Source organism: Megascapheus bottae, chromosome 14, assembly GCF_031878675.1.
Source record: "Megascapheus bottae isolate mThoBot1 chromosome 14, mThoBot2.hap1, whole genome shotgun sequence".
Classification (NCBI taxonomy): domain Eukaryota; kingdom Metazoa; phylum Chordata; class Mammalia; order Rodentia; family Geomyidae; genus Megascapheus; species Megascapheus bottae.
Genome location: NC_143522.1, coordinates 29,273,391 through 29,301,343, shown reverse-complemented (window position 1 = coordinate 29,301,343; position 27,953 = coordinate 29,273,391). Strand labels below are relative to the sequence as shown.

Genomic DNA, 27,953 nt, shown 5'->3' with positions numbered 1-27,953 from the left:
CTTCAAGCCAGTGGCTCGCTCTAGTGAGGCTGCTGGTGGGCATGGACAGGGAAGGAGCTGGTCATTGCCCTAGGGACGCCACGAGTCAAAGCATGAAAGGGAGCATCCCCTGTCTCCCCCTGATCACCACATATGCACAGGTACAGGAATTTTACCTGTGACTTCCTTGACATTGTCATGGGCCTAGGTCTGCTCCCCAGTGTCTCCACAGTCTTTCCAGGCAGCACAAAGGCTCTCCTCTTAGGTGTTCCCATGGACTCTGGCCTCTGCTGGGGAGGCAACAAGCTGGGGTGAGGCCTGATCCCGCCCCCTTCCCTCCACCACACTGGGGGCACCAGCTACCTCAGCATTGCCCAGGCCTCTGCCTGCCCCTGTGAGCCACGCCCTGCCGAGCCTGGAGAGGGGATGCTGGGGTTCCCATGTTCCCCTCCAGGACTGGTGGGCAGCGGGGCCCTCAGAGGCTGGGCTGAGTCCCACTGGGCTCTGTGCACTTGCTGAGAGGTAAGTCCACTTCAGGGAGATAGCTGGCTGAAGCTGGTTGATAGGCTTCATCTCTTCAGAGGCTCGAGTCCATTTCCTCATCTCTCCTGGCCTCTGGAGGGCTGCACATGGTTTCTGCAGCTCTTTGTTCTGCGTCCGCTGGCAGCTCTGGCAGGAGCAGTCTGTCTCAGGTCACAGCCCTGGCTCCTCCTTTCCAGCCACCCTCTTGCAGCCATGACCTTTGGTGTCTATCTCAGGTGCTCTGAGCAGCAGACTGTGTGCCGCCTGCCCCTCATGTTTTCCTGCCTTGTCACCGACAGAGGGCACAGGTTCTAGGATTAGGATGTGGGCCAGTTATTCTTTTCACCACAGATGTGAAACTGCCCTCTTCCATCTTGAAAATGGGTGTCCTTGTCCCAGTGCCTGGAGGGTAACCTGGAGCTAGCCAGGTTTCCTCTCACCAGCTAGGCTTTCCCACACATCTGGCTGTGGTGAAGCAAAGTGCACAGAGCCCGAAGTCACATCATCAGATACTCCATCACCATTATCTACGGCACCTTTCCCCAAAGCATCCTATTGACCAGGAACTTCTGTGAACACCTTTGACAGCTTGACGTAAACTTTGCCTCCATAGTTTATTTCAACATCATGCTGAAGACCACACAACACTGGGTTTGGGTTTGATGCCAGATGCCCTGAAGCTGGATGTGAGTGTCTGTGTGTGTGTGTATTATCCAAATGCTTTCTCTACTGTCTAGGCTGCCCTTCAAGTCCTGGGCTTGGTTGGATGCTGGTGGCTCATGCATGTCACCCTAGCTACGAGGGAGGCTGAGATGTGGGAAGCTCAAGGTCTGTTCCAGTGGAAAAGTTCATGAGATCATGATGAATCATCAATAAGCTGATGTGATAATATACACCTGTCACTCTAGCTGTGATGAAAAGCCTAAAACAGGTGGATCACAGTCCAGGTGTATTCCTGGACAGAGAGCAAAACCCTATTTAAAATTAAGCCACCACCAAAAGAGGGGCTAGAGGCCTGGCTCAGTGGCCAAGCCAAAGAAGTGGTTTTGATTTGATGTTGGATTTGGTTTGTTCACGGTAAGATGCTGAGCATCTTACTGTTTGTTGGTTCTATTTCTTTGAACATGTCTGTTGACACACTGTTGTGTACTAGGGTTTGAATTTATATCTTTGCATTTGTTAGGCAGCCCTTCTGCTTTGGATATTTCTCATAGTAAGGGACTCAAGCTTCTGCCTAGGGTCAGCCTTGAATCCAAATTCTACTATCTCCTCCTCCCAAGTGCTGGGATTACAGGAATGAACAACCATTCCCACATACATATATTATATATATATATTTTTTGTCATGGGGAGATACATACATATATTATATATATATATATATATATTTTGTTATGGGGCTTGAACTTAGAGCCTGGGCCCTGTCCCTGAGCTCTTTTGCTCAAGGCTAGCACTTTGAGCCATTTTTGACTTGAGTTGTTTGCCTTCTTGCTGGACCTGGCATTGGCGCTGTTTGGTGGATGAGGCCCATCGAGCCACTTGCTGGGTGTTCTCAGGCTGCTGCTCACTTGGTGTGGAGCTTTAGGCTGTAGCTGCAGGTGAAGGCAAAGGCTCGGAGGTCTTCCTGGGAAGACATGGCCAGTGGCTGTAGATGAAGCGACTTCCTGCCCAGCCCCTCCCAGGCCTTGGGGATATCCTTCCAATAGGGCTACTCGGGCGGACGTGTCTCAGGCCTGGGCCTCACCCTGCTGTCACCTCTGGTATCACCGTTTGTCTTCAGTTGCTGGAGAGACCAGAGGATGAAGCTTGTCGTCTCTTGTTGGCTAAGGATAAGCCCTAGCTGCATTGTCTGGCCTCCGAGTTCCTGCACAACTTAGCCACGCTGTGTCTTGTGAGCGGAGGGGAGAAGGGCCACCCTGGGCACAGAAGGGGAGCCAGACCAGGTGCCAGTGGGCTTACACTTGTAATCCTACCTACTCAGGAGGCTGAGATTGGAGGACAGGATTTGGAGCTAGCCTAGGCAGACAGATGTGAAAAATCTCTTATCTCCAGTTAACCAGTATAAAAGCAGAAGTGGAGGTGTTGCTCAAGGCGTAGAGCTCCAGCTTTGAATGTTCAGGAAGATCTTAAGACTTAGTTCAAACTGCAACACACACACATACATGCTCACACCCGCTCGTGTGTGTACGCACACATGGTGGGGGAGTCTACCTTAGCCTGACTGGTTGGCTTGGGGGCTGGGAGTCCTGGGGAGGGTGACCCAGGGTGCTGTGTGATGAGTCCCTGCCCTGCTAGCCTCGGTTTCTCCATCTGCACAGCTGGCTCCACCTCTGTGGGAGTCAGGGGATACGGTGCTGTCTCTCTGGGTACATGAGGGGCTCCTGTCCTGTTTTTACAACCTGCAAGCTCCTCCTAGGAGCAGCTACCAGGCTCTAGAAGGCACAGCTGTCCCACCAGGCCCAGCCCCCAACACCAGTACAACCTGCCTCAGTAAGGCAGCTGCTCTGGCCAACATGAGTAGCTTGGCTCACTTCCACTAGCATTGTCTGCAAAACAAAATACAGAAAAGTACAAAAGATACCGTAACAAATACTTGCCTCCAGGAGCAAAGAGCTCAGTGTTTTATCGTATTTCCTGCATTTCTTGTTTTAAGAACTGAAACACTTGAGGTAAAGCCAGACCTCTTTACATTCTCCTTCCTTGGCCACCCCCAGATGCGTGAGGAATTTGGGGTCCTGCTTTGGCGAGTTCTAAGCTTATCTGATGTATACATGCAGCTGTGGCTGCCTCTTGCTGGGACCTGTAGTCACATGGTCTTGATTTACTCTTGGCAATTGACCCTGCACACAGTCTGAGGCGTCTCTCCAGGTGGTGGGAGCGGGGGGGGGGGGGCTTGTTGCAGGTTGTTGGGCAGTCCATGTTTTCTTTTCTTGTGCCAGTACTGGGTCTTTACCTTTTGGGTCACCACCTTTTGGGTGGTGAACTGGAGATGAGTCTTTGAGCTGACTGGAAATGATCCTCAGATTGCAGAGGATTCCTCAGTTGCAGAGTAGTGTGAGCGGCCAGTGTCAGGTTATCAGAAGAACTTGAGGGGGTAGGTGTGGCACTGGGTAAGAGCTGAGTGATTTCCAGGGCTCTGCCTGGGGGACGACGATGGGGGAAGGGAAGATGGCAGGACGGCAGATGGCAGAAGGCCAAATGGAAGGAGGAAGAGGCAATGTGCCTGGCCTCACTTGGCTCCCTTTTTTCTCCTGCAGCCAAGTACCCGGCCATCAAGGCTCTGATGCGGCCAGACCCACGGATCAAGTGGACAGTGCTAGGGATGGTGCTGTCCCAGCTGCTGGCCTGCTGGCTGGTGCGTGGGCTGGCATGGCGCTGGCTTGTGTTCTGGGCCTATGTGTTTGGTGGCTGCGTGAACCACTCTCTGACCCTAGCCATCCACGACATCTCGCACAATACCGCCTTCGGCACGAGCTGCCCTGCCTACAACCGCTGGTTTGCCATCTTCGCCAACCTGCCCATCGGCCTGCCCTATGCCACCGCCTTCAAGAAGTACCACGTGGACCACCACCGCTACCTGGGCGGGGACGGGCTGGACGTGGACATACCCACGCACCTGGAGGGCTGGTTCTTCTGCACGCCAGCCCGCAAGCTGATGTGGCTCGTGCTGCAGCCCTTTGTCTACTCACTGCGGCCGCTCTATGTGAACCCCAAGGCGATTTCCGGCATGGAGATTCTCAACACCCTGGTGCAGCTGGCGGTGGACGGCGCCATCTTTGTCCTCTGGGGGATAAAACCCATGGTCTACCTCTTGGCGAGCACCCTCCTGGGCCTGGGTCTGCACCCCATCTCAGGCCACTTCGTAGCAGAGCATTACATGTTCATGAAGGGCTACGAGACCTACTCCTACTACGGCCCCCTGAACTGGATCACCTTCAACGTGGGCTACCACATGGAGCACCACGACTTCCCCAGCATCCCGGGCTGCAACCTGCCTCTGGTATGTGTGTGGGGGGGGCCCGGCAGGGATGAGGGGCCCAGGGCGGCGGCGGAGCTTGCTTTTTCCTTTTGGAACTGGCCAGGGGCTACTATCCCTCCTAGTCCCCGGGCTTTCCCTCTCCTCCTTCATGGAACCCAGGCCTGTGCCTGGCTGGAGAATGAGGCTGAATCCAGAGCGCTTGGTTTCATAAGGGAAGCACAGGCACTGTTCGAGGAGTACTGCACACCTGTGAAGACTTCTCTCTCCCGGCTCCTGATTCGTGCTTTTTTGTGTCACAATAGGGACTTCAGCCCAGAGCTGGCCTTGCTCTGGTAACCTAGGGGCCTGGCTTGAGCTCCAGGGACCTGGAGTGACGGAGTGAGGGAAAGGAGGAAAGGGGAGGAAAAACAGGGGTGCCCCCAGCCATCACCCAGTCAGGTCTGACCCTTCCATGGATCTGGCCGCTGCACAGATGTGCAGTACAGGGGCAGAGGAGGCCACCACGGGGAGGCTGGGTGCCTGGGGGTGTGCATCACTGCAAACTCATCTCTAGTAATGGTTCCAAGACCCCCTGTGCTGGCCCCACCCACAAGCCCTCCCCCCTGGACAGAGAACAAGGGGACACTGGGAGAAGGGAGGCATTTGTGGGGAGGCAATGCAGTGCCAGAGTGTGGACCCAGCAGCCATCAAGAGCATCTATGGTTACAGCCAGTGATGGGAGAGATGGCTGCCTGCTGGTGCCCGGCTGCCATCTCTCATCCTGCTCTCTCCAGTGGGGAAGCCACGGGAGCGGGGGGGGGGGGGGAGGTGCTGGCAGGGGCACTGGGCTGCAGGCAGAGAGGAAGATGTGGGGAGGTGCTGGCAGGGGCACTGGGCTGCAGGCAGAGAGGAAGATGTGGTGAGGAGCTGGCTGAGAATCACTGTTGGGAGCTGCAGCTTGGGGCTTGGGAGTGGGGTGCAGGCCGGCTGTGTCTTGGAAGTCTGCAGGAGATGGTGGGAGGTGCCCGTGGCTCCTCCTCAGCCTTGGATGAAGAAGTGACTGAGTTTTAAACTCCACTTCCACTTGTGGGAGGGACTCGGACCATTCATTGTCTTCCCAGCCTTCGCACAAGACTGGACCCCCCAATATGGCAGGGGGAACCCCGGCAGCAGCTTCAGGGCACCTGAGCAGTGGAGGGGTGTAAGCGGTGGGGGCGGGCGACACCGGGCATGCTGGCTGAGGCGCGGCCCTGACCTTGGCCCCTCTCCACAGGTGCGGAAGATTGCGCCCGAGTACTATGACCACCTGCCGCAGCACCACTCGTGGGTGAAGGTGCTCTGGGACTTTGTGTTTGAGGACTCCCTGGGGCCCTATGCCAGGGTGAAGCGGGTGTACAAGCTGGCAGAAGACCGCCTGTGAAGCTGCCTGCCCCTCTGCCAGCTCAGCACTGTGGCCCTCACCCTGCGTGCCCCAGAATTGGTCTGGCTGTGCTGGTTCACGCCCCTAGGCTACTTCTGGTCCTGCTGAGCCCCAGGAGTTGCCATCATAGCTTTGCCCACCAAAGCAGCCAGAGGCCCGGAGCAGTCCCATCTGCACAGACTTACCTGGACTCTTCTAAGCCTCTCTGGGCGAAGCCTGGCTCTGCCCAACTGTGGTCAGTGCTCCGAGCCTGTGGCCTCTACGGCACTGGCTTCTCTGCTGTTCTCGGGCCCCAGATTAAATTCAGCTTTGTGCTCAGTACGCTGTGCTTCTGAGGGGTAGTCTTGGCTGGAGTTTGGGCTGCCAGGATGTGAGGCAGCTCCAACTCCTGAGGGCTCTGCCCAGAATGAATGGTGGCCTCTAGGATCATGGGTAGAAGGTCCCTCCATACCTGGGACGTTCTGGGAGCAGCTGGTAGTCCCTCATTCCAAGTTCTGCAGAAGCCCTTGGGCCCAACAGCAGGCAGCCTCTGGTCAGCAGCCTCTGGTCAGCGGGGTAGCCTTCGGGATCTGGGCTGGGGTTGGTGTCCAGAGTGGACAGGCAGCAGTGAGGTGCTAAGTGAGTCCCTCCCTGTCAGAAAGGGCTGGGCGCAGGCCAGCTGTGCAGGGGTCATCACAGCCCTGACCCAGGGCTGAGGGCAGAGTTGGTCAATGATGAGTGCCACGGGTGGAGGCGGCAGGGCTGGCACTGACCTAGGAAAGGGAAGGCTGCAGGGTTCTGTGCAGGGGAGGCACCTCTGGTGCTATGCCCCCAAGTCCTTGACTAGTGCCACAGCACAGAAGATTCTGAGACAGGACTTGGAACTGAGGCGGGCAGCCCCTCCCTATGAACACAGGCCAGTCCAGCAGATGGGAAGAGCCCAGAAGCACTTGCCACGCCTGACCCTGACCTTGGGAGCTCCTGGGTGTGTCCCAGTGCCCTTCCCCAAAGACAGCCCAAGGGCCAAGTCCAAGCCTTACCACCAGCCAGCCTGGGCTCAAGGGCGGTTCTTAAGAGTAGGATGCCATGTAGAGGAGGTCTAGAGCAGGGCATGAAGCCCTAGGTGCCCTGAAGCAGAGGCTGTCAAGCTGTGGACCTGGTACCCTGGCCAGCCCACTTAGAGCTGGGGCTCTCAGCTTCTCTTCCTGATGGGAGCATCTGGCCAGACTGAAGGGCAGAGGGCTGGGCTAGGGAATGCCAGTGGTCAGCCAGTGACCTGCAGCAGCTGAGCTGTGTGCAGACATCAGCTCTGTCCCCTGGGACCGTGATCAATTCTCGGGCGAAGGCTCACAGGGCATCCAGGAGCTAGCAAGACAAAAGGAGAGCCAGAGCCAGGACCTGTGTGTGGACTGGAAACGGTTTATTACTGTGTGGACAGAACACGCACTGTGTGGACAGACTGTTAACATGGTGCCGGGGGGCAGGGCTGCGTGGGAAGGCCACGCCATGCCATCGGCTCACTGCTAGCTCAGGTGCCAGCACTGTCACCTAGGAAGAAACTCGAAAAACCATCTAATGGAACAGGTGACAAGGTGTCCTCTCTATAAACCAAAAAACATACACTTAAATAAGCAAATATAAAATACAAAAAAGAATAGACCTGGTGTTCTGTGTCAGGTAGAAGCTAAAAAAATCCAGGAGTTGAACTCTGTTCCTCATTTTGCTATTTTATCACAGGTTGAGACGCTTACACGAAGCACATCTCAGCGGGAGGTGAGCCTTCCGTGTGTCAGGAGGCCCGGGGCCTCAGAGCCCCTCGCCGTCCTCCATGGCTGGTGGCCGCCTTATGTGGTGCTGATCCCACTCAGCTCCTGCCTGATGGCTGAGGGCGAGACGGGAGAGGGAGCTCAGAGCAGCAGTGACCACTACCTCCTGCCCCTGAGCTCCGCTGCCAACCTGTCTGCCATTTGTCCTCCCCTGATTGGACTCCTAGAAGCACCTTAACCCAGTCTGTGCTCCCTCCCTCCCTCTCTCTCTGTGCCCAGCCCTGTGTAGCCTGGCACATACCTCTGGGGAAATGACAGCTCTAGTGGGTCTCGTGGTTGGTTTGTGCCAGTCCCTGTCAGAGGGGTGCTAGCGGGGTTAGGGAGGCTCAGAGCAGCTGTAGGAGGTGAGCACCGGCCTGCCTGGACGCACAGGTCAGGTCTGCACAGGTGGGCATCTAGGTCTGCCTGGAGTCCCTGTGAGACCTTCCCTGATACAGGGGAGGATGGGCTCTGCTGTGTGGTGGCACAGAGCCTGTAGAAGGGCAGGGCTTTCTCTACAGCCTTTTCCTGCTCTCTCCCAGCCTCTCCCTAAACTTGTCCTGCCCACTCCCACACTTCCCTCCCACCCCCTCCATGCTCTCCGGCCCTCAGGGCTTCCCCTATCCTGCTCCAGAAAGATCTCTGGAGGCTGCAGCCACCAGGAGGCAGGGGGTGGCCACTATCAAGGGAGAGGTGTTTTGGGAGCAGGCACTGGCCAACCTTCCTGTGGATTCTTGGCTGCAGGAGAGCCACAGGGCTCACAGGCAGTGACAGACCAGGGGACCCATGGCTCCTACCATAGGCTTTCCTCCTGGCTGGCTTCCACAGAGCCATCTGGCTGGCAGCCCTGCCTCTGGCCTGAACTGGGCTCTGACTTGGCTCTGGCCTAGAAGAAAGCATTCCTAGGCTGGGGATGCTCAAAAGAAAGTCCCGATATCTGCCAGGTGGCTCTAGCTGGCTCACTCTCCTCCTTCATTAATGCCATCTCTCCTGCCCTGCCTGATTCATAGCCCAACTAACTGACAGGGACTTGTTGCTCTGGCTAGCAATGGTGTGCCAGGTTGGGGGAGGAGGCCTGGGAGCTGGTTCCCAGCTCCATCCCCCTGGGGGGATGGGCTCTCCTCTGGAGTCAGGGGTAAGGGGGATGGGTGACTGTTGCCTGTGCCTGGACAAGCCAGCCCTGCCCAAACCTTCCCTTTCCTCTGGCTGCAGATCTGAGCTGGCTCCCTCAGAGGCTCTGGTAGGTCCGGAAGCATGGATAGGATGTGTGGGCCACAGCTTTGCTCTCTACAGCCAGAGTCTCTTTCGTGGGGGAAGCACTATGCCCCTCTCCCGCACAGGATCATGCGAGCTGTGAACCTGACACCTCTGAGAAACAGGAATCCTATCACAGCTCTGAGGCCTGTCACTGGGGGTGGGGGGATGAGAAAGGCAATGGATGAGAAAGGCAACAGAAGAAACTCAGAAGATGCTCACCGATTTCCCTCTTGGAGGAAATGGGTGGGGGACCTCAGGCTCAAAGCACATCCTCAGGGAGGCACATCCTCAGGGAGGCACGTATTCTTAGCTAGGTCATTTGACTTTCCTGAGCCTGTTTTCACAGCTAGGGATTAGGGCGGGTGGGAAGACGACTCAAACTGCAGACTGCCTGGCCAGATGCCACTCTGAGGTAGCCTCCTTGTTTTGAAGCCCTGCTGGTAGCAGCCCGGGCTGTACCCAGGCCAGTGTGGTCCCACTCACCATCAATGATTTCTTCTTTCACCTTGTGAAGCTCACGAACTACCTCCTCCAGGATCTCCTGCGGGGCAGAGGATCCAGTGACAGCCGGGGTGGGCGGGGGCTGGGGATAGTATCCACAGGACGGATGTCTGGAGGACTCCCACTCGGTTCTCAGCCCTTCTGGAAACCCCGCTTTCGCTGTCACCCAGGTCCACGCTAACACCACGGCTGCCCAGGGGAGGGGAACCCCCAGAAAGGCACAGCTGCCTCTGTTCTGGATGGTGCAAGGATGGGCTTGTGTCCAATTTTCTAACCATTGGCTTCCTGCCTGTGGGGCAGTCAAATGTGTACCCGATTTGGCATGCTGTGTACATTGACCACAGACGCTTGCGACCGAGGGAGGGACACTCACCTGTTTCATCCGGTCCAGGTCGAAGGCATCCAGGGCCACATCATTCACACTCCCAGCAGGCTTCACCCTGGGAGAGGAAAGGCAATGTGGAGAGGGCAGCAGGGCTTTGGGCTGCCTCTCCCTGGACCTTCCTGGGCCACTTCCAGGGCTTGATGGATGTGAGCACCCTCTCCACAGACACAGAGACTACATTTCCCAGCCCAAGAGTTGGGAGTGGAGGCTGGCAAGGAGCTGTCTTCTGACTTGAGGGACAGGAGGCAGCTCCGAGCCCCCACTGCCTCCTTGGAGGGAGCAGCTACCAGAAGCTTCCTTGGCGTGGGCTTCTTACTCCTGGTACTATGCACGCACACCACGAAGCTCAGCCCCACCCCGGAGCAGATTCCTGGGCTGGCTGGAAAGGCCTGTAGCTCACGCCTTCAGTACAAGTCCTGGGACTTGTGTTTGCTCTTTCAAGGCAGGTCTTTCTTTGGCAGAACCTGGCCAATTTCTGTCTTTTTTTTTTTTTTATTATTATTGTGATCATTATTTACCTGTTATTATTGAGGGAGTATTCAGAGGAATCACAATGACATGACTCAGGTAATGTGTACTTTTCCTTTCACACAGGAGCTTCTGTTCCTTCACTGTCTCCCAGTCCCATTCATGTGAAAGGTTGAGAACTAAGGTCAACTGACTTGAATTTCGACCTCCCTGGAAAATCTCAGCCCAATACTTGTCTAACTGTTGGGTCTTTCAGAATACCATTGAGAGAATGGTTGCTGAGCCCTACAGTGCCAGGGAAACAAACTGCCCTAGTCAGGTAGAGCGGGAGTGCCAGGGACATGCACACATTCACTGGGCAGGGCCAGCCTGGCTGCAAAGGAGTTACCCAGATTAGGACTGGCTGGTGAAGCAGCCAAGTGCCCTGCAGCTGAGGAGTGTGGATGATGAACGTAGTGCCCTAGATACACTGCCCCCCCCACCCAATATCCTCTGGAGATGAACTTAGGATCCTGAGTGGTTCTGAATCGGGTGAGGCCTTCCCTTCAGGTTGCAGGCTGTGGCTTAGCATACCTGGGGGAAGCTGGGCTAGCCACCCCGCCTCTCCCACTGTACCCAACAAGATGACTGTGATGAGCACTCATGTGCTTTGGCAAAGTGACTGGCACCCCATGCCTCCTGAGACTGGCATCCTTCACTAAAGAGACCTCATTCCAAGTGGGAAGAGTCCCGATAATGCTCCCGTGCAAGAAAAGGCACTAGAGCACGGCAGCCAAGTGTGTGAAGTAGCAGGCAAGGCCAGCCGCCTCCAGACTGTGGGCTGGCCTCTGGTCGACCTGGGTCACCTTTCCTCTTAGAGCTATTGTGAGCTCCGAAGTACTCAAGCTTCCTGAACAGAACACAACACTACACTGGCTTCTCTCTGAACGTGCCAGGGTGGTTAGGGCTCAGGGCATCATTCCCTCTGTCCCTTAGGTTTGGAGGCTGTCCCGCTAATCCCCCACATAGCAGGCCCCATCCCCATCCAGCCCCTTTCCTCAGGCCGCTATGTGTGGCCACCACATGGCCCTCCGTGCCTTCTTCACAGTGGCTGAGGACTCCCTGATGTTCCACGGGGCAGGACTATCCCTGGCTGGCCATGACACTGCTCGCTGTCCACCCACATCCACTATAACCAGGCCTGCTAGTCCTCTGCAAGACTGTCCACACTGTGCTCTGGGACAAGAGCTGCTTGGACCCTGGGCCTGGGGGCTGTCCTGAGCTCTTCAGCTCAAGGTTACCACTCTTCCACTTTGAGCCACAGCCCTACTTCTGGCTTTCTGATGGTTCACTGGAAATAAGTCTCATAGATTTTCCTGCTCAGGCTGACTCTGATTTCGATCCTCAGCTCAGCCTCTTGAGTAACTAGGATTACAGGTGTGAGTCACTAGCACCTGACAAGAGCTGCTTTTTTTGTTTTCTTTTTCTTTCAGTTGTGGGGCTTGGACTCTGGGCCTGGGTGCTGTCCTTGAGTTCTTCAGTTCAAGGCTACGGCCCTACCCCTTGAGCCACAGTGGCCACTTCCTGTTTTCTAGTGATTAACTGGAGATAAGAATCTCACATTCTTTAGTGCCTGGGCTGGCTTTGAACCACGGTCCTCAGATCTCAGCCTCCTGAGCAGCTAGGATTATAGGCATGAGCCACTGCGCCTGGCTAGGAGCTGCTTACAAACAAAAAAAAGTGGAGACTGGAGACATTGCTTGGTAGGTTCTGAAGTCCCCTGTAGTTCGGGCACACCTGTCTTCATTACTGTGGACTGTTTGTCTCTGACTTTTTGGGCAAACTTTCTGAAATGTTCTACCTGCTGTCCCATAAGCTTTTGGTTTGGGAAGCATGGTCAAAGGCTGGGTGGGAAGACTGGCAAGGTGTGCTGCAGACAGAGGAAGTGGGCCAAGACCAGACTGAAGGGGTGAAATGCTGGGTAAGGGCTGAGGGCAGCAGCTGTGGCCAACGAGTTCCTCGTGCCAGCTGTCTACATAGCTGCCTAGAGCCAGCTCGACCAGCCTGTGTGCCACCACTTGCCTGCCTCCCCAGATGCCAACTCTGTCCTGGCCCTTGGTTTCCCCTTTATAGGGAGGAGGAAGGAGAAGCCCACTCAATCGATAGCGAAGTCTTTCCAGCTCCCCAGTCCCTGCTCTGAGAACAGGCCACCCTTCCCAGAGCAAGCTGTTAATGCCAGGGTGTGAGACAGGGCTGGGTTGGTTGTTAGTCAGGGATAGGGAATAGAGCAGGCTCCGAGCCAGGAGATATGAAGGCAGGAGGGTTGTTCGGTACCTAGAGTGAGGCTGCGACTGAAGGGGGCTCTTAGCTTCGGGGCTCTTTGCCACTGACGGGGTTCTAGGGCAATGGAATGAAACAGACATGTGAACCTGTGCACCAGTGCCCCGCCTCTGCCCACCAGGTCACCTCATGAACCTCCACAGGGCAGCTCACCTGGACAGCAGTGAGGACACAGGCTTCTCCACCGAGCTGCTCCGCTCCCAGGGCTTCCGGCCAGCCTCTGTTGATCCATTGCGTGCATCATGAAGAGCCACAGAGCTGAGGGTGCAGGGCCATGCCAGCCCCACCCTCTGAAGGTGCCTGTCTATTCTGAGGGAGCTGAGCTCAGAGCGGAGCTATAATCTGGCTCCTCTGGCCCAAGGCACCCCTCTAGGGTTGAACACGAGCCCGTGGTCACCCCATCTTCAACTCTACATTCCATGACTTGAGGTGGGGTTTCATGTTCTCTAGCCATGGCGAGGTTCTCCATGGAGCACAGTCAATGGAGTCAGTGACTCCTCAGTCTCAGGGTGAGTGGGTCTGCCCCCCTCCCACCTGCTCTGCAGTAGCTAGATCCACTGGGACTGTAGAACTGACACAGGTTAGGTGGTTTAGGCTGGGTGTCCTAGATCTGAAATGATTAGGACTAGAGGGTTTTTCAGATATTATAGATCACTTCTCCCACTACTAAATCTAATCACTATCCTAACCATCTCCCCTCTGCTGCAGCTATCTGGAATGACCAGGGCAGGGCAGGGGCTGGGTTTCTGGTGGAACTAGATTGACTAGTGACCTTTTATCATCTGGTTAAGTTGGCATTGCACTGGAAACATGAATCCTGACATTAGACCTTTTTCTTAGGTCAGGGGTTTGCTTAGTGGTAGGGTGCTTGCCTATCATGAGGCTCTGGGTTTGAACCCCAGTATTGCAGAAAAAAGCCTTCACAGCAAACAGACATTCCTTCTGCGCACCAGACCCATCCAAGCCCAAGCCCCAGCAGTAATCTCCAGCATGCTTGGATCCTGTCAGGCAATTGGCCTCCTTTGGGTGGTCCTGGGGACAGGGTTGGCTTGACAGCCAGTTGTTCAGGCACTTCTTGTGCTTCTGCTCAGCCTCTTGGCTGGCTGTCTGGTCTCCTGGGAGAGGCCTGGGCAGTCTCTGAAGCTGGGCTTCTGAGGACTGGCCCTCTCAGTCACGCATGTAAAGTGAGCTACTTGGATCAGATAAGCTTCCCCCAAGAGTCCTTGTGTTCTGCTTCTATGACCTCTGGCCTCAGTGGGCAGGCACCTCTTACCTGAGGAGCTGGGTGGCTGGCTGGAGGCTCGGGTCCCTGGAGATGGGGATGTGTTAGGCTCTTCCTAAAATAGGAAAAAGTGTTCTTAGTCTGCTTGGAAAGGCCGCTTGGCGTGGGGCAGGATCATTTACAAACCTAATCCCAAATCATCTCAACATACACGTCTCACATCAAATAACAAACTCCCCAAATCTGGCTGGGTTCACTGAGCTGTGTTCACTGTTCACAGTGCTTCCACAGGAAGAGGTAGCCAGAGGACAGCAGAGCTTCCCTCAGCCCTCAGTCCAGTCCAGGCCTACTTGCATTGTCACACAGACTTCTCACTGGGAAAGAGGCTGTGCACCACCCACCTATCAGCCACGCAGCCTATGACCCTGGGGAGCCCTGGGCTAGCATTTTCATGGGGGTAGAATTCGTCCTTGGAGTGGTTATGTAACTGGCTACCAGCCAGCAAGATCACCCATGTGTCACCCATGACTCCAGTTTTGGGGCTCCTTTCTTCTTTTATATAATATACATTTTTTTCCTCCATTACTATAATTCACTGAATAGAATTCAGAAAATACTGAAAGTAAAAAAAGGTATAAGTTGGCCATCAATGTGTCTTTCCACTTAGTACTTGTACGGTGCTTCTGCAGGAGACTATGTTTTGGAGGCATGAAGGATACAGACAGACACAAGCTGCAGGGACTAGGACCTATTAAAAAAGAAGAGGCAGCTGGTGGTGGTGCATATGCCCATCATCCCAGCCAATAGGAAGGCTGATGCATAAGGATCAATCTTGAGTTCAAGGACATATAAAGGGCATATGCTGCCTAGAAGACTGTGCTTGAAAAACAGACAAAAAGTCATATGAGATGGGGGAGGGGTGGGCAAAAGGAAAAAGGAGGAAAAGATGGAATATGAGTGAGAGAGCTCCATCTTAGGGTCGAGGGCTTCAGAATCCCTCAGTTGTGAGATCCTCTTCTGTGGCTTGAGAAGCTGGGGCTGTCAGCAGCCAACTATGAAATGGCAGCACCAACCTAAGGGCACTGCAGCTGCCCCAGGGAATGTGGCTGTCTGCTCCTGAAGCATGTAAGTACCCTGTCGTGGGTGCCCGCCATGGTGGCTGAGAGGGTCCAGCTTGGGCCTCTGGTCTGTGATCTGGCAGGAGAGGGTGTCTGCCTGGCATCCTGCCGGTGTGTAGGGCTAAGAAGCACCCTAGGTGAAGAGCCAGATTGTGTGAAGGGGTCTTCCTGGGCTTGGGGTCCGGGAGGCTGGCTCTGGGATCAGGGTTCCTATACAAGTGCAGGCTGAGCAAAGCTGGTTGGCAGAGGCAGGGGAAGTGCAGTGGGTCAGGCCCAGCGTAGCCACACAAGACAACGTGAGGAGAGCCTGGGCCCCTCCCTGGCTGACTTGATGGGGAGGATGCGGTGGGCTCCCTGGCCCCTGTGTTCTCTCTCATTCTGCCACTGAGGTGCACTTAAACCTGAGATTGAACTTACTAGTGCTTACCAAGAGGAACAGACTGCCCTGAATGCCCTGATGTGAGTGCTGTGCTAGCATGCTAGCCTCCAGGATGCCCACCAACGAGAAGAGCCTGGAGTTCCAGGATACATCCCCCCCTTCCCCCGGGCTCACCAGATAGTCCCATGTACTCAGTGAACTCAAGAGGAATAACACAAAAATAAAACCCATCCCAGCGACGCCCAGAATCCTGTTATAGCAGCACTCCGACCCCCAAGTCCCTTGCTGAGGACAGTGTGTCTGAGCACCCTGGGGTACACGGGAGGTGGACCCTGAGAGCTCTAGGCTCCTCTCAGAACTTCCCAGTGGTTCTGGCCTTTCTACCCAGCCCATCTCCTATGCAGGGCTGCAGCTCCAAGGACTGGGCTCTGTCTGCTACACAGAATGCTGGGAGGAGTGGGAGAGAACCTCCTGCCTTGCCCCACAAGCCAGTGAAGTACAGCACCATGCACGTCCAAAGCTGGTAGCTTTGCTTATGCTGGGGGCAGCCTCAGGAGTGGGTGGTGAGGAAGTGCCTACCGTTTGGCTCTCATCTTCTTTTCTGTCAGCGGGCTTATCTGTCTGGGAGGCTGCTTTTCTCCTAAACACAGGGAGGAAAAAGACACAAATCAGCCCCTGGCTGCCTTCGTGTTGGACACACGCGATCCCTCAGGCAAGGTGTTGATAGTGTGTTTTTCAAAATACATTGCACTGTGTGTGCGTGTATGTGTGTGTGTGTGTGTGTGTACAAGTACACTCAAGTGTGTTTCAGTAGCACTGGGGTTGGAACTGAAGGCCTTCCACTTGATAGCTTGGTGCCCCCACCTTCTACCTTTAGATGAGGCCCTTCCGGCTTTAGCTCTGGGCCCTCTCTTCCCTGTCCGGTCCTCAGCACAGCAGCTTCTCAGCCTTCCTAGGTGCCTGCCTGAACACGGCTCTACCCTTCTGCTGTTTTACCTGAAGGAACCTCCCTTGGCCTCACAAGCTCTTCCAGGGGTGAAGGAAGGACCCTCCTCGGGTGCCTCCTCGAGATCCCTCCCAGGACTGCACTCACTGCCTTGTGAAGGTATCTAGGTCTGGGCGATTACTGTCTGCCCAGCCCCAGTGAGGTGTGTGTATCGCCCCACCGCTCCCTCACGCGAGGCCTGTCTTCTGTGCAAGAGCCCAGGCTGCCCTGCCCGGGGCCTTGGCCTCCTCACTCTATTCCACAGAGCCTCCCTCAGTGATCAGGACAACAGCGCGCAACTGCAGCACAGAGGTCACTCAGGCTGGGTGGCCTGGGAGGTAGCCAGGATGCCAGGAATGCCAGGAGACTAAGAAGCAATGGGGGCTGAGGAAACAGGCCTGGCTCCTCTGTGCCATGTGCTTTATTCACACAACAGAGCATGTTCTGGCAAGAGTCTGCTCCTATCCTTCTGGTACCTGGTTCACCAACAGCTCAAGTCACTCTGGGTTAGCACATTCCTGGTGTCGGAACAGAGGGAAGGAAAAGAAGGAAAAACGCAAGCTTTGCACCTCTCTGAGAAGAGCCACACCATCTCTCCACCTGCTCATATTTCCTCTATGGAGAGAAGAGCCAGACTGGTGGCCACAGGCAGGCTGGAGCTATACCTGATATGGTTGGAAATGTGGATGGCCCTGAAGGCTCAGAGCCAAACATGACACAAAGGAAACTTCCACTCCTCATGTCTTCAGAGTAGCACCTGGGCTCTTGCCATTTCACCACTCCTCTCCTGCAGCCTCCACGATGAGCCGCAGAAAGCTAGGTGACATGGCTGTACAGGTAGTCCCAAATGCAGGCCCTCCCTCTTCCCGCTGGGTTCCCTCACCCCCAGTGCATCTCTGAATTGATCTCCAGATCTGGCCCTATCAGAACAGGACTGGCACACAGCAAAGGCTCCATTAAATCGTGGAACACTCAAAAGGAAGAGAAGTTTAGAAGTCTAGCTTCAGGCCTCAGATGAACTCCTCGACTGGGAAACACTGAAGCTACGCTATCACTTTCTTGGCTAAATCTGGTGACAAAGGATCACTCCATGAGCTGCCGAGGGCCCCTGGGTTCCTCAGACTGGTGATGAGGACACACCTCTTGGCCAGCAGCTTGTTCATCTCCTCCATGAGGCCTCCGCCGCCACCCCCACTGCTCGCCCGGTTGGCATCAGACTTCGAGGTCCCGCTAGGACTAGAGCCTCCAGACACATCTTCTGGCTGAGGATAAAGGAGACATGTCTCAGCCGGTGGTGTGGTGGCAGGAGAGACGGCAGCCCCTCGCCCAGGGGAAGCAGGGTGTACACCAATGACTCTCCCCGCAGCAGTGCCCTGTCAGGCTGGGCCCTCTAACTACATCCCCAACCCAGGGAACAGGTCACTCTCCCGGGTGTACAGGCTTGAGCCAGTGCCCTTACTAGCACCCGCGGCAACATTAGGAGAGGGGGAAGGCACAGTTCCGTGGGAAAGAACCAAACTAAAGTGACCCACATCGAGGCACTGCCAAGAGCATACACATGGGGAAGGAAGGCCTGGCGGGGGCGGAGGGAGGCTGGGACAGTTGGGAGACAATTAGAGCAGTGGAAAGCCAAGGACTTGGAAGACATGGAGCCTGAGTCCAAATCGCAATTTATAAACTGCATGACTTGAACAGGTTGTTTAACTGTACTGTGCCTCAGTTTCCTCATCTGTAGAGGAAGATCTGTGTGCTCCACTTCTGAAGGTGAAGGGGAGGACAGTAACGGTTCAATGTAAGGCACCTTAGCATTTACAAAGCACTGCCCTATGGACCTCTTTCAGTGCAACTGGCACAAGTCAGCTAGAGCTGGGGTAGGCTGGTTCTTGGCATATCAAAGACGGCATCTGATGGCATGGCATAGAAGCTCTGAAGAGTAAGAGACCAACCTGCCCACAGAGCCTGGACTCTTACCCGCTGTACCCTCCTCAGCTTGGCCCCGGCCAGGGCAGCAGCCAGTCCTGATGCAGAACTCTCGTCGTGGCTGGCCCCCTGGGCTCCTCCGGCTGGCAGGGGTGGTGGTGGTGGGGGAGTGGCCCCTGTGGGTGGAGGTGGGACTGGGGGCGGGGGCGGGGGTGGAGGCCCAGTACAGGAGAGTGGGGCGCTGGCTGCAGATGAGGGATGTCCTGGTGGGAGAATGGGCCCTGAAACACAATTGGGGAAGGGGGTTGCAGTTGCTGCCCAGCCTGCTGGTCCCCCTTTGGTCCCCAGGAAGGACAGAGGACAGCCTGGACTGCAAATTGACGAGGTCAATCAAGGCTTGCTTTTTCCAGGAAGCCCCCATGGAATGAACTTGGCCTGACACAATTACGCCCTGTTCTGGGTCTATTTAGCATCTGGGGCCCAGATGGACTCAACATCACACAAGTGCTAAACATTCCTTGAGCTCAATGAACCTCCTCTTGCTCCAGCCAGTCTCCCCCAGTGAGAGAGAAAGTTACTTCTAAGTACTCAGCACTATGCTAGAATCACTGGAAGTTGCTCCTCGAGAAGTACTGGGGCAGGGGGAGGGGATAGGGGGTCAGCGCTGGGCCCATTATACTTCCATGCAGCCACCCCCCCACCTGATATTGTGGGAGCCTCGATGCTGCCAGGTCGTGCAGCCTTGTGCTCACGGTGAACACAGGTTAGTGGGGCAAGTTAGCATATCATACGGACTGATGCAGAACAGGGGCTGCGGCAAACTGACAAGTGCTGCCAGGAGCAGGCTCATGGGGCTGCAGTGCCTGTGAAGCAGGGCTCCACTCGGCTGAAAGCTCTTCAGAGAACTTCCCCTCCTTGAAGTCAGGCATTAAGCTAGGAAGGAGAAGCAAGGGTGAGGACTGGGCGTAGAAAAGAGAGCCCCTTGCCACAGCGGAAGTAAGCAGAGTCCAGGGCAGGCAGCAGGTGTACTCCAAAGCAGAACTGAGGAACAAGGGGAAGGCCTGGAACCAGCAGGACTCAACGTGCACCAGGCGTGAATGGCGGGCACAGGCACTGAGAGGCTACAGCCCATGAGCTCAGGGCGCTCAGAGACCAGCAAGCCTGTTTTCACATCAGTAAAACTAGACAATATTTTCCTGCTTACTTCAGAGAGCATATCTGAACAATTTTAAGCAGATAGAGATGTACAGGTACTTGGCAATGAGAAAGTTCTATGCCTATCAGTGAGTGGCAAATGCCTTTCTCTGGTGGGTTCAGTTCCTCTTGGCACTCAGAGCTGAAGCTTGGAGACCACTGCCCTGAGTAGTCCTTTTTGACCCAGCCCTCTGCGCTTACTGCGGCCACGGCCTGTACTTTGTGTTGGGGAGGGTGTGTGTCTTCGTAAGCTGGATAGTGGGCTCTCTGGAATCAGGGACTTGAGTCTGCTCTGTCCATGGTGTGCCCCAGCCCTCACCACGGTGCCTGACACACAGGAGATGTGTGTCCTCTTGGAGGAGTGATGGGAGGCCCAGAGGGCTGAGCAGAAAAAGCCAGACAAGCCTGAGAAGACCCAGTAACCATCTGTGTCCATTCCCTAATCCATTCCTAAGTGACGGTCACGGGGTGTGATGAGCAGCTGGGGCCCCTCTGAGGGGTTTCATGGAGCATGGGTGGGGAAGGGGGCTCAGAGGAGCTCTCACCTGTGGCCGAGGTTCTTCTCTCCAGAGACTCTTGGCGGTGCTGCTGCTGCTCCATCACTTGTCTGAAAAACAACCACAGAATATGGCTTAACTTGTCTGTGTCCAGATTAACATGCCCTGGGCCATCTGTACCAGTGAAGAAAACAGACTTGATTTCTCAGTACTCCTCTACTCCCCCACAGCCACTGCAGTGGCTGCCTCCATAAAACAGAAGGGACACATCAGGTTCATGTGCCCACCTGGGGAGGCCTGGCAGTCTCCAGAGCTCTGGCATACTGGCAGGGAGCCCTGTACAGCTTGGGTGAACTTCTGACTGACTTGATTTCATTCACTGAACTGAGACTGCTCAAGCTTTTCCTTGAGGCCAGGGATCCCTAGCCATTCCTGTCTTAGGAATGCCTGTCGGACAATTCTTAGGCATTATTGCTTGTCAGGAAAAGGCCACATGCCATATCATCTCCACTGTGTACCCACTGCAGGACAGCCCTATTTAGAGGGCACTTGGTTCTGCTGTCCAATGACACACATATGCCTCAACGAGGACCAATATCCTAGTACTCCCATGGTCTCAGGTATTCTCAGCAGGTAAGTAGCCCTAAGGACATTCCCCGAGTCCAGCGGGTGAGGTGGTGGACACGAGAGGCCTTCTGAAATCATCTAGGAATGATAGCAGGCCTGAAAACTCCCACTGTGTGCTACTGAAACCCAGGGTTGAGTGTCCTCAGGCCAGCTCTGCTGAAAGCAGGCTGTGTCTCTGCAACAGTGAGAAGCCTTGGTCTACAGTGAGTTCTGGGTCTCTGGCATGCACTAGGTGCTCAGTCAGTGCTGTCTGAAGGACAAACACATGAATCTCATCTAGAAAAGAAGCTTTTTGGTCACTGCTCTGGGATTCATGGCTTCATGATCATAGACAAGTCATTTCCCATTATGGGCCTCGTAAAGGCGTGCATATAAAACGAAGCCCATAGCCTGTCACAGGTTCTTGCAAGTGTTATGTGGGTATGTGAAAGAGCTCCCACCAGCATCAGCTCCATATTCAAACTGCTTAAATTCCAACTTCCTCCATAGAGCCACTCCACAGTAAAATGAGGGCCTTGAAAAATCAGGTGTTAAACTGTGGATGTAGTGTAGTGGTTGAGTACTTATCTAGCATGTATACGACATTGGTTCTATCTGCAGGACTGCAAAAAAAAAAAAATCACTTCTGAAGTTATGACATTGTGTGTATTATGAGCTCACTCCAGGAAAATGAACTGTAGCTCTGGATGCTACAGGTCAAAGCCTGACCACGAGGGACCACTTTGGTCTGGTGTGTGTTCTTTGCCTCCCACCTTGGGGAGTGTTTAGTGGAAGGACCTAGATTCTTCTCTACATTTTTGCCTCTCCTTGTCCTGCTCTGGAAAAGGCTTCCCGGTATCTGGCAGGGACTTGAGATTGAAGTCAGATTTGGCTGTTGGCCTTGGGTTCAGGCTACATTCTGCTTCAGCCTCCTGCTGTTTGGAGGTGAGCCATTTCCATTCTGAGCCTCAGCTGTCTTATCTCGGAAAAGGTAACAGTAATAGCAACCCCTAAGGTTAATGTGAGAATTAAAATAATATAAAAGTAATAAAAATCTTCCTAAATTGCAAAGTGCTATAATTTTAAGAGCCACACCTGCAGATGAGTGAACACCTATGAACTGACAAAAGCACACTAGGAAGTAGGCAAGCACCTTAGGAGGCACATGCTTACCTCAGGCAAAGCAAGGCCAATAGAACGTTCAAGTAAGATAACAGGATAAGAACAATGGCTTGCCCAGTAAAATGACACATTATGTCAGAGAAAGAAGGCTTAGGAATCCTTTGCCCTAAGGCACCTGGGAGAGGCCAAGCAAAAGAATGTGTCAAATCTCACATCAATTGATGGGTGGCCGGCACCAACTCTTTGCTGTTTAGGCCTGGAATGGCACCGGCCCACACATCTGGAGTTGGGTGGATATAGCCTGGGCGGGGCCTCATCTCCCTCAACAAGCTTTCTCAGACCTGAGTCACAGGCTGTCAAAAGATCACCAGGCCTAGAGATGGCAGACCTGGGTTTGGGGGCATTTCCTTGGGGAAGATGCTCCAGACCTCTCTTATGATCTCTGGACATAGCACAGTGTTCCTTCTAGGCAAGGGAAGGACCATAGTCCAGTCCAGGAAGCTGCCCCCCCCCCCCCCGCAGGCTATGCCCTCCAGGTCATAACTTCCTCCTCTGGCACTTGGGAAGGGTAAATTTAAATGATGGTTGACCAGCACACACACACTGTCAGTCTCAGCACAAGGACTATATACCAGAGGTTGGGATGCTCGCTATAAAACACAGAGACCTCCATGGCCACCCGGGATTCCATATCCAGGAGGGGCTACTTATAGTAACTCCCCTTCATTTCTGGTCTGACCTGTTGCCCTTACCCATAGTATGTGCCCCTAAGAGGTGCAAAGTGTCCCTCCCCTTGGCACTTCTGAGGAGGTATCATACTGGCAGTTGTAAGTTACCTTCTCTGCATGTCCATCTCCTCAGGAGAGGGGCCATTCTGCACCTGACGCTGAGTGGAGGGACCTGTGGAGCAGAGAAGCAGAATAGAGCAGTCAGCAGAGGGAAGGAAAGCCCTGCAAGTAACCATGACTACAACTCCCACCCTGGGCCCATCCTGGTGTCTCTTTAACAGTGGGCTCCCCCCACCTGTCCACTACCCTTCCCACTCAAGTCAATCACACTCCTTGCCAAACCAAACTTTTAGCTGTTGGCACCTCTCTCATTCCCTTGAAGCGATATTTGATATTTCTGCCTCTTTACTCCTCATTGTTCCCACAACCCCTGACAAAGGCCTTAAAACCAATCAGTCTGCTTATTACACATTTGAGAACAGAACTGACACCTATGGCAGGTGTACATCAGAGTGACAGAACTCATGTCTAGGTATAGTGGTAGAGGGTTCTCTCTGCCTCACGTTGCCTGCATTAGGTTCTGCAGCTAAGAGCAAAGTTTTGGCATCACTCTACTCTGAGCTACCAAGGAGTCTTTCAGATCACACTCACTCAGCATCTTAAAAGGTCCAATCTGCTGTCAAACCTTGTGCTCACAGAAGGGCTGGTACTAGGAGCTTGTGCCACTCTGTGTCCCAACCCTGAGAAGGAACTGATGGTTCTGACAGTTCAGGTATTCTGTGGAAACCACAGAGTACCACAGAAAATTGAAGACAGATTGTAGGCAAACCTAAGGTGACAGCAACACCAAAGCTAACACCTCTGTACTGACATGTGGGCATCTCACCTCAGAGGCTTAGGGTGTTAAAGGCCTCTGCCTTCTTGTTCTTAGGAAATAACCAATTGATACACGAGCCTTATTACAGTGGTGTCCAGGCATTTGCTTCCTTCATTTGAATTCTAATCCTCATGAATGATTCAGGAAACTTGAAATGGTCGAGAAAACTAAGCCCAAAATGAAAATGACTAGTTTAAAGTCTTATTATAACGAGAGGTGAAGACACACCAGCTACAAAATGCCACCTGCTTCTGCCCCCCTACCCCACTTTTGGTGGTCCTGGGATTTGAACTTGGATCCTCATGTTTTCACTTGTTTTCTTTTTCTCTCAAAATAAAGCTGTACCACTCTGAGCCACACTTCTGGATGTTTCTGCTAGTTAACTAGAAATGAGAGTCTCACGATCTTTTCTGCCTGGGCTGGTTTTCCAATTGTGATTCTCACATCTCAACATCCTGAGAAACTGATACCACAGGCATTAGCCAACAGCAGCATCTGGCTCCTTTCTCTTCTCCTCCCCCAATCCGTGTGTGTGTGTGTGTGTGTGTGTGTGTGTGTGTGTGTGTGTGTGTGTGTGTGTGTGTGTGTGTGTGTGTGTGCGCGCGCGCCAGTTCTGTGGCATGAACTCAGAGTCTCAGTGCTGTCCCTGAAATGTCTTTTGCTCAGTATGAATATTCTACCACATAAGCAACAGATCCACTTCTGGCTTTTTGGTGGTTAATTACAGTTAAGAATCATACAGACTTTCCTGTTTGGATTAGCTTTTCACTGCAATCCTCATATCTCAGCTTCCTGAGTAGCTAGAATTATAGGGGTAAGCCAGTGGCGCCCACCTCCCACCCCTTTTTTTTTGGACAGTACTGGGGTTTGAACCTAGGGCATCGTATCTATTATATTAGGTGCTTTACTTCCAGACACACACACACACACACACACACACACACACACACACACACACACACACACACGTATATATAAAATCGTATTTTTCAGATAATAATTTTGCCAGGCTGGTCTCAGACCTAGCTAGGTTTTCCTACCTATGGCTTCACATGTAGCTGGGATAACAAATAGAAGCACCACACTTGGCTACTGATTGAGATGGGGTCTTGAATCTTTTGCTGGGTTGGCCTCAAACTGTGATCCTTCAGATTTCTGCTATCTAACCAGGTGGGACTATAGACATGAGCCAGAATGTCCTTACATGCTTGGTCAAAAACAATCCCTTTCTTAACTTACAGTCTCTCTGTGGTATCAGATTAAAACTAGCTCGAAGAATAAACCTAGTGACTCACAAGCTACCAAAAGAGCTACCAGCCAGTGATCAGTGCCTCACACCTGTAATCCTAGCTACTCAAGAGGCTGAGATATGAGATTGTGGTGTTCAAGCCCCAGTACAGAGTGGGTTGGAGAAAGCTGCTAAGCCTCTTGGACTGAGTAGCTTCTGATCTGGGGCTTGGTTTGTCCCAGGGCCAAGGCCTTGGATGCCTGGGCTACACGTGCTTCTGTAAGCTCATTTGCATCTGTTGTCTGGTATGGTCAGTGTGACTGTCTCTGCCTCCAGGTAGCAGCTAGCTGTCCACCCCGTGGTCTGATGCAGTTACTTGCTTTGCATTCCCCATTCTTCTGGTTGATCTGTACTTGCTCCCAACATCTCAGCCAGTGGAGGAGGGAAGGCTGGCCAGGAGCCTCAGCTTCTCCCAGGCCTGGATCCAACACTTCAGACATACTTCAAAGTTGGTTGGAGATCAGAAAAGATAGCATTCGTTGTTAGGGCCTTCCACGATGTCCACTGTCTCTCAACTGCCCACGTTGCCCTACGCAGAAACTCAGGAGGGACGGGAGAAGGTCCATCCTTGTATAGCAGTCTCTGGTTCCTTGGAAGGCCCCAGGCAACAGTGCACTGCTGGGTGGTCCTTTATCACAGATTCAGTTTCTCAGGCAGGAGCAGCTGCACACAAGAAAGCTCTCCAGCCACTAGTAATCAGATGCCTCTCTGTCCCAGTGCAGAACTATGCTGATGTCTTCCCTGTAGCATATGATTAGAGGCCAAAGTAGAGGACAAGTCACCTCTCACCTCCTGAGCTGAGATGGGACCCTGCAGGGTGCAGGGCAATGGGCAGGAGGGGAACCTTGATCCTCCCACTCCACCAACTCTTACTGGTTCTATGGACACTGCCCCCAAGAAGCCCTGGGTCTTTCCATCTACTCCTGGCTGCCTCTGAATATTTCTTAGACCCATGCCTGGGTTTACCCTTTGCCTCTGCCCATGTCATGACTCCAGATTTGCCCTGTACATGGACACTACAGCTTGTGTGGCTTCTGGAACTGATCCTTGCAGGTGACCCTAATAAGAGTCGAGACTCCTCAGGCTTGGCTCTGGCCTACCAAACCTGCCCCCAGATGGCTCCCGATCTCATGTTCCAGGGACTAAGCATTCCACCTGGATACCTTCTCCTACTATGGTTTCTAGGCCCACCTCTCAGTCTCCCCCTGCCATAAAGTCCGCTCAAGTCCCACTCTTGTCTCCATTTCTCCTCATCCATGTGTCTCCCATGAAACGCCTAGCTTCTTCCCTCATCACTGTGATCTGAGAGCTGACCTCTTCCACGCCAGACCCTGAGCTTCTACTGCTGTTGCTTCCTCTCCCCCCACCTCCTTCTTCTTCTTTCTTCTGCAGTGAGCTGCTTCCTCCTCCTCCTTCTCTTGCACTCCAGACCCTGAGCTGCTGCTGCTGCTGCTGTTGGAGGACAGAGCAGGTAGGAAGAGGAAAGGGATAGGAGCACAGAGGAGGCATCCTGACTGGCTCCTTTCCTTAGACAGGTGTGTGGCCTCTGTCATGGTCTTTCAGCACTTGCTGACTTCACTGCCCATGTCCCATCTGTAGGGTACCTAGGAGAGGTGACCTAGAAGAAAGATGACACATAGGGCTCTACATAGTCTTAAGTGCCACATGATCTGACCTTGTGTGCTTGATGGGCCTTAATTGGGAGGGAAATTCTCAGTGGCAGAATATTTTCTCTCTACTGACTGAAACTAGTCTGGCCAGGTTGCCTTCAGACATCTGTGAGGACCAGGACTATAGGCTGGGTAGTTCTGGGCACAGGGAACCACATTCTGCACCCTTCTGGCCCTCCCAGCAGCCGCCTCCATACTGCCTTCCATCCTATTCTCACCCCTGGCTTATGTTTACAGAAATTCCCTTCAGAGTAGTATTTTGGTTTCTTTCTTTTCTGAGATAGAGTATTGTTAAAAAAGACTAGGTTGACCTCAAATTTGCAATCCTCCTGTCTTAAGCCCCCCAAGTGCTACCACATCTGGCCCCTTCATGAAGAACTTTGCTGGAGTTTCACCACTAAGTGCTAAGGAGAGTCTCTTTGCTCTCTGGCCCCAGTTTCCTATTCAATGAGGATGGAACCAAGGGTCATTTAGCAACAAATCTATATCAAAGGACAAAGAAGGAAACATACCAAATGTTAACAGTGGGATTTTCCAAATTATGCACTGGTGGTATGAACTAGCTTTGAAATAAATAAAAATCAAGTGTTCCTATAAAGGGCAGCTCCTCTGTGACTGCATCTCCCATGAGGCCTTAGGGCTCCTACCTGAAACACTGCATCTTAATTTAGACAGCCCGAGGTAGGCAAAGGAGGCAAAGCTGATACCTGCTTCTAAGAAAGGCCTCCTGCTAGCCCATCCCCACATATAATAAGCTTCTGGGCCACCAGCCTCAGGCTCCTTGGGGACAAGGGGACTGAGACTAAGTTTCCAGCTTATCTCTTTAGGGAAGGCATCCCCTGGCTTCCTGAAAAGATGGAACCTGAGATCCTAGGAATGCTAGAGACAAAGGATCCAGAAGCGGCTCGGTGATGCTTGATGGAATTCCTGGTCTGTGAACGGCAGTCACCTGGTTTGCGCTGGGCAGAATCCCAAGGCTTCCTGAATCCACCCCCACCCGTGGCTTCTTTTTTTATTTCCAGGTGGTCCCTTCTGGACTGGAGCTTCTAGGACATAGATTTCAGTAGGCCTTCCCCTCTGTCAAGGCCTTGCCTTTCTCAAAAGTACTATTCCTACTTCTAGACAGGCAAGTGTCTACACAGGAATGGAGTCAACTCTTGTTTGGCCACTGTCCTTATTAGCCTTAGGGTCACCTGGAAAAAGCCATACTGGAACTGGTGGCAGATTTGGGACAAATGCCCAGGACAAATGTCTCCCAGACTAGGAGCACATCAATGATCATATTTAAACAAATAGCCAAGGAATCTCCCATGATCAGCTTAGGAGTTGACAGTTACCTGACTGTCATCCCTCTCACATTTTAATGCTGCTTCAGCTGCTTGCTTAAAGAAACCCTGTGTGAATTTTCCAGTCTTTTCAGCCTCGTCCTTATTGGATGAACTTAGCAAACAGGGGGATGACACTCTGTACTAGCATTAATGGTACAAGGTGACTTGCCAGTCACTGAATTTCAGCGACAGAACCCCATTCCTGAGCTCTAACCTTGGGACAGACAGTAAGGGCCTCGTGGAGTGGAACAACACCTCTTGTAAATGATAAGATTCCTTCACAGAGGGGTGATGCCCACGTATCAGTGAGTGAAGACCTGCTCAGCCCTTGTAATTACTCTTCAAAAATGATTCACCAAGGAGGAACGGCTCTCTTCTCATTTTAGCCATGACAGCTTCAGGCATGGGGCCACGGTGGATGACTTT

General features: G+C 53.5%; 2 protein-coding genes across 8 annotated transcripts in view; one reads left to right on the top strand and one right to left on the bottom strand.

Moving 5' to 3' along the window:
- The window catches only part of Degs2 (delta 4-desaturase, sphingolipid 2), a 54,774-nt gene extending 48,592 nt beyond the window's left edge, over window positions 1–6,182 (top strand). For all 3 annotated transcript variants that reach the window (XM_090344826.1, XM_090344825.1, XM_090344827.1), the window contains 2 exons: window positions 3,759–4,501; window positions 5,733–6,182. In XM_090344826.1, coding sequence (XP_090200952.1) covers window positions 3,785–4,501; window positions 5,733–5,879 — 864 coding nt within the window. In that variant the 5' untranslated portion in view covers window positions 3,759–3,784 and the 3' untranslated portion in view covers window positions 5,880–6,182. The remainder of the gene's footprint in view (window positions 1–3,758; window positions 4,502–5,732) is intronic.
- A 1,075-nt stretch (window positions 6,183–7,257) lies between these two features.
- The window catches only part of Evl (Enah/Vasp-like), a 91,610-nt gene continuing 70,914 nt past the window's right edge, over window positions 7,258–27,953 (bottom strand). For 4 of the 5 annotated variants that reach the window (XM_090344819.1, XM_090344815.1, XM_090344817.1 and 1 more), the window contains exons 4-14: window positions 22,473–22,536; window positions 19,957–20,018; window positions 18,269–18,498; window positions 17,438–17,559; window positions 15,892–15,952; window positions 13,867–13,930; window positions 12,747–12,813; window positions 12,588–12,650; window positions 9,795–9,861; window positions 9,404–9,461; window positions 7,258–7,740 (exon numbers count right to left, since the gene is read on the bottom strand). In XM_090344819.1, the coding sequence (XP_090200945.1) occupies window positions 7,703–7,740; window positions 9,404–9,461; window positions 9,795–9,861; window positions 12,588–12,650; window positions 12,747–12,813; window positions 13,867–13,930; window positions 15,892–15,952; window positions 17,438–17,559; window positions 18,269–18,498; window positions 19,957–20,018; window positions 22,473–22,536 (896 nt within the window). In that variant the 3' untranslated portion in view covers window positions 7,258–7,702. The remainder of the gene's footprint in view (window positions 7,741–9,403; window positions 9,462–9,794; window positions 9,862–12,587; window positions 12,651–12,746; window positions 12,814–13,866; window positions 13,931–15,891; window positions 15,953–17,437; window positions 17,560–18,268; window positions 18,499–19,956; window positions 20,019–22,472; window positions 22,537–27,953) is intronic. The other variant, XM_090344816.1, reaches the window with a different exon arrangement.